Source organism: Drosophila bipectinata, chromosome XR (genome assembly GCF_030179905.1).
Source record: "Drosophila bipectinata strain 14024-0381.07 chromosome XR, DbipHiC1v2, whole genome shotgun sequence".
In the NCBI taxonomy this organism is placed as follows: domain Eukaryota; kingdom Metazoa; phylum Arthropoda; class Insecta; order Diptera; family Drosophilidae; genus Drosophila; species Drosophila bipectinata.
The window spans coordinates 21,600,744-21,612,046 of NC_091735.1; the positions used below are offsets into that span (position 1 = coordinate 21,600,744).

Consider the following 11,303-nt stretch of genomic DNA (forward strand, 5'->3'; position numbering starts at 1 on the left):
ATATATATCTATCTATAAATCTAATATCTATAAACTCTATAACTATTACCTTGAGAATCATTGAAACGAATGAAAATATTTTAACCCAAGAGTCACTTCTGTAGCAGAAGACCATCTTGAATTTATTGAATTTCTATCATAAACCTAAGAAACGCACTCACTTTCATATGACTAGGGGATTTGGAACTAGATTTGGAATCTCTGAGAGAAGCAAGAACTATAACCTTGATTATACCAGACAGATAATGAAACTGATATGAAACTAGAAGCATTAGAACCTAGAACCAAAATGAAACTAGAACTATAACTTGAAGATTGAAACTAGAAACTGAAAAGAAACTAGAACTAGAAACTAGCTTGATATTAATAGAGTCCAGAGACTAGAGACTAGGACCACTAGGACTTCGAACGAGACTGAAACTTGAACTATAACCTTGACATTCCCTAAAAAAAAAATGAAAATATTGTAATTCCCTGATTCAGACAGTATCTTCTCATCACTGACATAAGAATAAGCATCCACCTTAGCACCCATGCCTGTAGAAGAGAACTAGAACCTCTAAAAACTATAACTACAACCCTAAAAATAATGCAATGTCTCCCCAAAAATAATGCAAATATTATCCCTGAGAGTCACTTGTGCAATCTGGAATTTGTTCAATTTCAATGAGAAATTCTAAGGGGTCTTGAGCAACAGCCTCTCTATGCCACATGACTGGAGCAGAGGCACGATAAATTGAAATATCAATTTGGTTGCTGGCCCGGAATAGAGTTGGCCGAAGAGTTTATGGGGAAAAGCAATAAAAACAATACGATTACCTTTATCAGTTTTTCAGATTCCTGTCCCTTGATTTTCTTGCTTTTCTTTCTTATTTTTTCATCCAACTCTTTCCAGCTTTATATTATATATCTTTTCTACTCTATTTTTTTTTTTTGCAAATTTTGTTTCAAATTCAGAGATTTGTATCTGAGAGCACCACACAGCGTGTGTGAATCGAACTCACACCACCACCATGAAAGCATGGGAAGCTAAGGCACGCGCGATGCCCCAAGTTTTTCGTTTTGAATGTTGTTGCATACTCGTAGGCGAGGAAAAGTTTTTTGTAACTTTGCCTGATTCAATGATATGAAAGAAAGTTTGACATGTGTAGCGACGAGGCAGCCAGCGTTGATGCCACACATTGAATGCAGCAGCAACAGAGGCAGGCTAGCAGGCAGGCAGGCAGCAGCAACAAAATTGTATTCCATTTGAAAAAAAAAATGTAAAGCTCAGGCAGTGGAAACTTTTTTTTTTCTTTCAACTCATTTTTTTAGGTAAAGCGATGAAGAAACACTTGAAAAAAATAGCTAGAATATTATTAAAAAATTTGTATAAGATTTTATGGAAATATTACTAGTTTTCAAGCCTTATTAGACAAAGTTTCTTTTAAAGATCTTTTATTTTCTTAAGAAAATATGTTCCTCTTGCATTTATTTCTGTGTATCAGCAGCAGCAGGCAATTGTCTTGTGTTCCGCCTGATAAAACACAACAAGAACATAATTTATTTGCCCAAAAACTTGAAAATAACACGAACGAAAAATGTAAAAAAATATATATAACAAAATTGAAGGGGAGTAGTCGAGGCAATGAAATTTATGGCCAAGTTTGAGGCTCTCCACCAGCCTGGGCGTCAATTTCCGCCATTTGATTTCGCAGAAGAGGGAGGAGTGCTCTGGAGCTGTGGGGAAATGCTCACGCAATGTACGCACTGCTGGCAATTAGCAGGAGATGGCAGCAAAAGTGGGCGCAACTAGGGGAATGGGGTGGGGGCGTGGTGATTTGGCAAACGGCGCTGACAACTTTCGACAATTAAGTGCAACAACGTGACCAGCAAACGCAAAATGGCAGTCCAAGAGTCCGCAAAAATGGCGGCCCAAGCAGAACAAGAAGAAAAGCTAAAGCGGAAAATGCATTTTCACAGATGAGATGAAAGGAGGAGGAGGAGGAGGATGTACTGGCCATGGTAAATGATGCGAGAATGAAGGAAGGCGAAGGCAAGGCAACCGCATCATAACTGTCAATTTCCAGCGCGTGCTGAAGGCACCCGAAACCGTGAGGCATGCATCACTCAACCCGATAGAGACAGATGCACGACGTCCGACGAGGCAGAGCTGAAGGCCAGTCCTGTCCTGGCCAGTCCTGGTCAAGGTTTAATGAACTAAGGCTGGTGGACCTAAGGATAACAATGCAAGTCGGTAATTGGCAAGGGGATAGTCATCGGAAAGGACCATGAAAGGACGCTCTAACAAAGGACCTCTTGTTATGGATGGAACTAAGGAATAGCCACTGAGAAATATTAGAAAATAGTACCGGGTATCAGATAGTTGAGACACAAACCTGAGACTGTTAAAAGACTGTTAAAAAAAGGGCTGTTAACTTTTCTCGGAAGAACCAAAGCCATTACTGGTTTGCAGGACACCTCTTCCTTAAATGGAATATTTAAGGAATTCAGTTGCAAGCTCTTCTCCGCCAAACAGAAACAATAATTCGAACGAAACAGTAGCTGCATGTCGTGTTTCAAAATGCTTCAAATTGTTGAAAACTTTCCTGGGCAAGAAGATCTCTTTTGGGCCAAGAAACATCATTTGACAGCAGCTGACAGGAACCCTAAGCCAAGCTTTTCCCTGCAAGGACTCTTGCCCTTTCCTTCTTTCGGGACTTACCCCCCCCCACACCGGCGACAGTTGCCTGTCATTCTTATTGTTTATGAGTCGAAAGAAAATTTATTTTATTTGTGTAACTTTAGACGCCTTCGAATAGAAATATAGATAAAATAAATAAACTTTTGGTGGAGGACGAAGGACCTCGTCCAGATGACAACAAAACAAAAACACGAGACGAGACAAACAGCCGAAAGAAAAAATGTAACATAAACTGATTTGTCCAGGATGTCCAGCAAGGACGAAAAAGGACTCGAAAGCGACGGTGAAAAATGTGTGCAGCTGGCATCTTACAGGACGAGGACAGGACGAGAACGACAAAGGATATGGAAAAATACACTGTCCGCAGCATAATAGAAAAATGAAATAATAATAATGCTTTAGCCCACAGACCTGGGGGGGGGGGGGGGCTAACTAACACTCTAGTGCCCACTAGTCCTGTATTTGTTTAGTTGATGTCCTTAGGAGAAATTACATTCAGTTTAAGCGTCGTCTGTCCATTGTTGTCCTTGTTTGGGTAGCTAAGCTCTAGGACGACGATGTCCTTGTTAGGACTCTCAACTCTCGACTCGACTAGCTTCGCGTATGCACAAAGAAGAAAGCAGAATAGCAACCGGGAAAGCCCCGGAAAACTTCCACTTCCCACATGACCCTCCCACAGACCCCTCCTCGAAAAAGTTTTCACCCAAAAAAAAAAAAAAAGACAATGTAGTAAATGGCGAAAAAGTAGCTAGAATCGCAGCCATTGTTGTTGATTTTGTTGGGGGCAATTGCAACAAAACAAAGCTTGGAAGCCGGCAGGAATGCCCAAGCTATTCCCTTTGAAAAAGCACGGCAGGGCAGGTGCATGTTTCAGACATTTCGCTCTAAACTCGGGGATACTTCTTTTTCAAATCCGACAGACAAATTAGCCACCGACATTGTGGAGTAATTAACTTGCCAAAGACATCCTCAATTGAAATAATAAATTGAATCATAACCCCGAATATCTATGTATATTTTTTTTCCCAGAAAAACTACTCGCATTTTTGTCCCACATTTCTTTGTCAATTTTTTGCCACAAAAGCCAAAGTGTTTGTTATGATTGGGGATTGCGTAAAAAAATGAGTTGGTATTTTTTTGTTTTTTTGTTATTTTTGCATCTTTTTACCGGGTCTGGGCCTTTCTTTTGATTACTTTTGCTTTGATTTGTATCCGATTGTTGGTTTTATGATTCATTAAAGACCCGAGTTTAGTGGTCTGGTCTGGTCTGGTCTCTGGCGTGGAAAGCAGTGCTCCACGGCAACAAAGTCATCATTGCCGGCAATTTGGATGACTCGACACCTCTTACACAGTACAGTAGAGCTTGCCAATACATGGAGATATATGTGTACTATAAGAGGTTATAGATTCTTATAGAAAATTAATAAAAGAATAAGAATAAGTTGGTGGACTATAATGTTTGATATTAAAGATCTTCCCAGAATGGCACTATTGTCATGGTCTATTGGCAGCGTTTTGTTATGAAGCTTTTTGGTGTTTCGGTTTCAGTTTCAGTTATGCGAATTTAATTTACTGAAAGTGAGAAATGACTGGTAGTATTATTGGAGGGGAAGATACCATCCACCATTTACCATCTACCATGGCATCCTTCACGCGATCGCCATAATAAGCCGTCGTCGTCTCCGCCAAATGGACGTTAATTATGTTGCTTTACGCCTCTCTATATAAACTTTCGGTTAATGGAAAATTATTTTTGCACATTTCGGCGACAATTGGCCAGAGTCCACACGCCCGGAGCATAATTTGTTTTCAAATATTTATTTACGCTGGTGGGTTTAGTGGGGAAGTGACGAGGGTCTTGGGTGCGTTATGTAATGCCATTGTGATGAGAGATGTGTCGGTAATTGAGGAAGAAAGCATACCGAATGGTCATGTCTTGTAAGACTAATTAGTAGTCTCCCATCGCTAGTTAGTTTGTATTAGTTGCTGTATTAGTCGATGGAATTGAACGATAGTTGGTAGTGTGCTCCAGGTCCTTTGCTCCACTAAATCCGTTTGACATTTTCAACAAAACAACAAATTTCTGGCATTTTTCCGTTTTCCATTTGCCCCCCACTGGTTGTGTGGAGGAGGTCCTGGCACAAAACAGAGCCTCCCCCCCCCCCCCCCCCCCCCCCCCACACTGCACATAGTTCTCTCTACCCGAATCCTTTTGGCCATATTACCTTTCGTCGAGCTGCTTATATTCTTTCCTGTCCTGTCCAATGGTACAATGGGATACTACTCCACAAAGGATTCAAATATAAGTAGGATTTTCTTTAAAAAAAAAAAAATCGAAAACAAGAATGTGTTTTCCTTTTTTTTGCTATAAAATCTAGAAATGTGGAGAGAACGAATGGTCTTAGCCTCCTTCTTGGCCCCATTGTCCTTGGCCGACATTCTCGAACAGAGCCAAATTCCAATGCTAATTCTAATTAAGCGCATTTGATGAAGTAAACGTGTCCCGAGTTTTTACTTCATAAAGAAGGCAACAGAATCATCCTGTAACTGAAACTGCCAACGAAACTGAAGTTGAAACTAAAGTGTTGTTGGGGCCAAAAAAAAAAAAAAAGGACCTGCTCCAGAGGGTTGAAGCCGGCAGATAAAATTTCAACGCGCGCTCATTAAAAACTTTTGGAATGGCAATAAAAAATACAACGAAAACACACTCACACACACCCACACAGCAACAATAGGGATTTTCAAGGATGTGCTGGGATAGGATGGTATGCTATGCTATGGTATGGGTATGGGTATGGGTTGGGATATATGGGTGCCCGCCCGCCTCCGACTGAGAATGAATAAATAAAATGAAATGTATAAGAGAAGCGAAAAGCAGGAAAAATTCATTGTCATTGTCAAAATAAATTTTTCTTTTGAAATCCATTAAAGGTTTCATTTGAAGCGAAATTGTTAGAAAAGTGCAAACGGCAAGCAAAAAAAAAACACACTCTTCTCACACACACAACACAGTCGTCGAAGGCTAAGAAGTGGCCGGAAAAAAATTGAAATTATTACAAAACTTTTGTGATTATCTCGGTGGCTCTTGCTCCAGCTCCAGCTTCCAGCTTCCAGCTTCCAGCTTCTGCTCTTGGCTATGGGCCATGGCCATATCCATCCCCTATCCTGCCAATCAGACGAAGCTGCCTAGTCGGCAATTCTCCGCGAAAACTGAAGGACTGTTTGGTCTGTTCTGGTCTGGTCTGCTCTGTTTTTTTTTTTGGTTCGTTTGTGGGGTCCTGGCGAAAAAAAGTTAAATTTGTTTCGCCCAATAGCTGTCAATGAGGGAAAGCGTTTGGGCGTGGTCCTCCTCGTAGTCCTCCGCTCGATTGCTTGGACAATTGTTGCGCCAACAACAAGAACATGATATGCGGCTTGACAGGACTAATTTTTTTTGTGTTTGCCTCATCTTTGGGTTATGCTGGTTTTCATGTTCGATTTAGATTCTGGAATTTGGTATGTGGTGAGTGATACCCGGTACTTGGTAGTTTCTTTTGTGATTTTTGAGGTTTATAACACAACTTCTAGAGAGAAGACATTGAGTTATTGTGGTATATGATATATGATACCCGGTACTCAGCAGAATCTTATGATTTTTGAGGTTTGGAATATCATAAATAAAAAACTCTGCTTAATATAAATATCAGAATATCATACGCACTCATAAGTACTCTTCTTAAAAAAAGATAAAAATTGTGTGGATAAGATACCTGGTACTCGGTAGTTTATTTTACATCCCAAGAGTGTTATATTCTGAATCCGATATCTATAGTATAGAATATCACTTTCAGCTTCAAGGAATAATTATACCCAGTATATGGTATATAATACCCGGTACTTGGTAGTTTTTCTGCTTGCTGAGGTTCGGAAGACAACACTATTCTTATACAAGGAATGTAATCTGGAATGTGATATATAATACCCAATACTTATTAGTTTATGGGGCTTTATTTAGAGCGTGTTCTGAATCTGATATCTTAGTATATGGTAAATAATACCCAGTACTTATTGAGGAAGCTTATTGAGCTTTTTAAGGTTCAGAACAATACACTGTTCTTTAAAGAGCACATTGTATTCGACATATCGTCTATGATACCCGGTACTTGACAGTATATTGTACTTTCTAAGGCTTGAAACATTAGAATAGACAGGGATTAGAATTGAAGTTAGAATGACATTGTATTTGATGTTTAAAAGTGGTACATTATATCTACAAGAGGTGTACAATATCTGAAAAATTATGTAAGATACCAGATACCCAGGTTCCCCAGGTACTATATGTATTATTCTTCTAGAAACTATTCTAGAGGTTGAAACCTTCGCTCTCTTCTTAAAAAGATTCATAGTATATTATAGTAGTACCACCATATACCAGAGGTTTTTCTCTTTCAGAGGCTTAGTTTATAGTCCTTATAGCCCCTAAAGAGATTCCCACAGATGGACACACCCAAGATGGTAGATGGATGGATAGTTTCAATCTTCAAAATAAAAACAAACAAGTTACGTGTGGCTTTCTGTCAGAAAATCTAAAACACAAACAAGAGTTAAAGTCACAGCCTTTCGACTTAATTAATAAGGGCGATAGTTAATGAAAAAATGGAAACAAAATCGAACCAAGTCGAACCTCAAAGATTAGCATAAATCTAATTTACGAGTATTTAGTAGACCCGGCATGGACGTGAGAGCATTTCGGATTTCGTAATACCCTGTGGCAAGGCTGTGGAGAAAGCGGCTTTCAGTCTCAGCCGTAGTCGCAGCCTCAGCCGTGGCCTTGCCGCCTGTCCACTGCCGCTCTTCTTATCGGCGAGGCGTGGCGTGGCGGGGCAAATGGTGCCACTTAATATAGAGATTTATGCTAATCAAGCAAAAAAAAAAAAGAAAAGAAAAAAAGTATTTGCGAGAGCCAAAGTCTTGGCCTTCGTCATCGTCATCGCGAAATGGAATGGAATGGTTCGGAATGGAATCATCGACTATGCCAGAGTGGAGTGGAGGGCACTGGGGAGAAGAGCCTCTTCATACTAAATGAAAGTGAAAATTCTTATGTAATATGCTAATATTTCTTGCTCTGCCAGGGATTTTGAATTTTTTTGGAGCTCCCTGCCTCTCCTCCCGTTGTGGCTGTCTGTGGATTACGAGTATTTTTTTTGTTTTTATTTTTTATAATTTAAGATTTATGGAAAGGGGCTGAAGAAAGCGACAAAGTTTTGGATTCGCAGCCGGGACTGGGTCTGGTTGTTATTATCATCATTCCAATAATAATCGCCAAAAAAACAAAAACAACAAACGCTTCTGGATTTCTGGATTCGCGCTTGTATTTCTTTTGTTTATTTTTATGATTTTTCATTGCTCGTATTTATATTTTTTTTAGGGCCCAACCTATTTATAGACAATTGGTTGTGTTTATGCTTAAATTCATTAATTAATATTTAAATGTGCGTGTAAATGGAAAGTTTTTATATTTTATTGCTTGGGCAAGCATTTGGAATTCGTCGCTATTATCTCTCATTTATAAATATACGATGTTTATATTTTTTCGTAAATAATTTATTAAGCCACATAATTTGGGATTAGATAATGGGATAACATAAAAAAAAACTATCGAAAAAACCAATAACAACAACAAAATTGTATCTGCATAAGCATCAAGGTGTGTATGCTGATCATAGCTGCGTATTAAAAATCAATTAATCTGGAGAGAAAACATTCATTATGCTAATAGCATGTACTATGTATGTAGGATATACTGTACATATATATAGTACAACAATAATCAATTGATAAATGAGCCACCATCGGCCAGGTGAAATGAAAACAAAAGCCATGAATTAATTGGACACATTTTTAATGCCCGGTAATCCATGGCCCAGAATCCCAGAACCCCCCAAAACAGGGAATGTGTTTAAGTCACAGCTTAGGCTATAATTAAATAATGTTGGCCATGTAAATAGTTAGAATCACAAAATGTTGGAAAATCAATTTAAAACACAAACTTTGTGTGACATTTGAAGGAAAATACCATCGGGGTATTACTTTATTGGGGAAATAATCCTCATCTCCCATAATACGACTGAACATTAAACAAAACAGGAATTAAATAATTTACTTAATTGTATTTAGTGTCGGCTTAAATTACAAGAAAGTTATTAAATAAATAAAATCATGGGTAAGAGTAGTGTAAGCTTTAGTAGGGATTATTGCAGCAACAGTTCCTGATGAGGAGGTGCTCGTAGCAGGACTTGGCATAGAGCAGGGAGCAGTCGTAGAACGAGCACTGGGGTGGTCGCAACTGAGGGGCAGAGGCTGGAATTTAAAAGAATTTTTAATAAAAAAATCATATACTACTAGACGACTATAGTAGCTATACCTGGAAAGTCGCAGCAACAGGCATCGTGGACCATTTTATGAGAGCAGTAGCTGTAGACGGAGGAGTCGCACAGAGGACAGCCCGGCTGCTGGGGCGAGGGGCCATAGCCACCCTGGCCACCAGGATAGAGGGCACCGGGACCGAAGCCCGCTCCAGTTCCCACACCAGATCCTAGGCCATTACCAAAGCCCTGGCCACCAAACTGACGAGCTGGAAAGGATTTATACTCTTAGTTGAGTTTTGAGGAGGATATATTTGTAATAAGAACTCACCTGTGGTATCCTGTTTGGCAGCTACTAGCGTTAGGGCCATAACTATTATGGAAAGAACCACACTGCGTATGCGCAACATTCTTTGGCGGAATAACGATGTTTATGCTGGGGCTGCCGGCCTTCGACTGCAGTCAAGGAAACTTTTATATGTCGTCGACGATCGTCGGAGTAGATGGCACTACTGGGACACTACGACTGACTGATCGATTGAATGGGCGGATGGCTCTGACTCCGGCTCTGACTCTGACTCTGCGGCTCTGTCTGGGCGGCTTTCGCTTTCGGCCAGTGACAAATTCATAAATAATTTGATTTGATGACTCTTGAGGTGGCTCGACAACAAAGCAACTGACAAGCAGTTGATGCTCTTGGAGTCTCGAGTCTCGAATCTCGGATTTCAGCTTTCCACCAAAAAAAAAAAAAAAAAACTAAAAAAAAAAACTTGGTTCGAAAGTTATGGGTGCTCAAGTCGAGCTAAAGACCATTGTTTGGAAGGCAATTTGATGGGATTTAGATTCGGATTCGGATTCGGTTCCGATTGACACGTTGATTGGCAAAACTCTTGGCCGAAAACTCCCACGCATCTTGCAACCGAAATTTGATTTTATGTCTCTGACACATTTCAATCCAAAAAGTAGTAGATTTATATAGAGATGGCACCTTGACACCTGCAGCTAGTGCTAGTGCTGCTGCTGCTGCTGCTGGTGCAACCTTTTCAACTTTTACTTTTTCCACTTCATCTCTTTGGCTGTTAATTGCTTTTAGGTCTTCATCGCTTCATTTTGTATTTTTCCCAGACTTGCGGAAGCAACCTCATCTCCGTCTTATGTAAAATTAATAAGACATGAAATAAATTTCGAATTATGCGCATAAAACAAACATCAGTTTGTAATCCCCCCCTAAAAACCCCTTTAACTCTGTCCGTTTAATCGTTTAAAGCGAAACGCGAAACGCAAAGTAAAAGTGTTTCATTTTGATGAGAAGCCCTTTCCCTCTGGCGCGGCACATAATTGGCTATAAGAGGCGCAAGGTGATCTAAGCCACATATAAGCGATGTGGCTGGAGATATGGCTGGCGATATGGCATTCTAGGTTGGCTTTCTCTGCAATTGCAACTAACTGACTGGTTCCTTGGCCCAGTGTATATATGCATAAGTAACTGGGCGAAAGTCCATCTCCCCATCGAGTTGAAAAAAAACCAAAAAAAAACCAAACCGAAATGGCTCCCAGATGTAATTTCATTTAATTAACTGGCCCAGACAGCTGCTTCTGGCCTGGTCGAGTGGAGTTGGCCTGGTCAGTGGAGCTGGCGCATTTTGAATGCAGATGAAAGCGAGCGTAAAAAGCTTCAAGGCCTCAAGGCCCTTTTGCGAAACAAATATGAAATGTTCATCAGTACCCCCCTCCCCCCCTAACTTTGATTTCCATTTGCATCTGTATCTGTATCTGTAGAGTACGTGTATCTTGTTATACACTCGCACTAGTTGATTATCTTGTAAATTTGTTGCACGTTTCTGATGCAAATCCGCTTGTCATGTCCAAATAGCAGTCAAAAAATTACACAAGTAGTGTCATCACCTGCTGCAGATGTGGCAGCCACACGTACATATGTACATCCATATACACACTCTCTAAGATACATTTTACGGATGCAGATTGATTGAAGTCTAAGCCTTCAAGAAAACGAAGAAAAAGTAATCCCCTGGCGAAGGCATTTCAGGCATTCTGCAGTCTGCACGCACTTGTATCTGTATCTAGAGCTATATATCTCTACCTGTGCCTATATCCGGCTGTGTCTGTGCCTCAAAGGCCCTCGTATCTATGGCCGTGTATCTTAAAGTATAAGTGCAGCAGACAGCCAAAAAAAAAGCCCAAAAAATGTCACATATTTCAGCGATACTTGCACTGAGAGAAATATTTTTTCATTTTTAAGAAAAAGAATCTTAAAT

At 40.0% G+C, this 11,303-nt stretch overlaps 1 protein-coding gene across 1 annotated transcript; it reads right to left on the reverse strand.

Annotated features, from left to right (window-relative positions):
* Window positions 1-8,752: 8,752 nt before the first annotated feature.
* LOC108127197 (uncharacterized) lies at window positions 8,753-9,618 on the reverse strand. Its single transcript, XM_017244110.3, has 3 exons — window positions 9,359-9,618; window positions 9,087-9,296; window positions 8,753-9,022 (listed from the first exon to the last, which is right to left on the reverse strand). Exons 1-3 carry the CDS (start codon window positions 9,435-9,437, stop codon window positions 8,904-8,906), a joined length of 408 nt encoding a protein of 135 aa, XP_017099599.1. The 5' UTR covers window positions 9,438-9,618; the 3' UTR covers window positions 8,753-8,903.
* Between the last annotated feature and the right edge of the window lie 1,685 nt (window positions 9,619-11,303).

Excerpts from the sequence above, each read along its gene's own strand:
- LOC108127197 (XM_017244110.3), bottom strand. The coding sequence starts at position 9,437 with ATGTTGCGCATACGCAGTGTGGTTCTTTCCATAATAGTTATGGCCCTA. Across the intron at positions 9,297-9,358 it reads TGCCAAACAGGATACCACAG|CTCGTCAGTTTGGTGGCCAG; the intron begins GTGAGTTCTTAT and ends AATCCTTTCCAG. Across the intron at positions 9,023-9,086 it reads CTGTTGCTGCGACTTTCCAG|CCTCTGCCCCTCAGTTGCGA; the intron begins GTATAGCTACTA and ends TTTAAATTCCAG.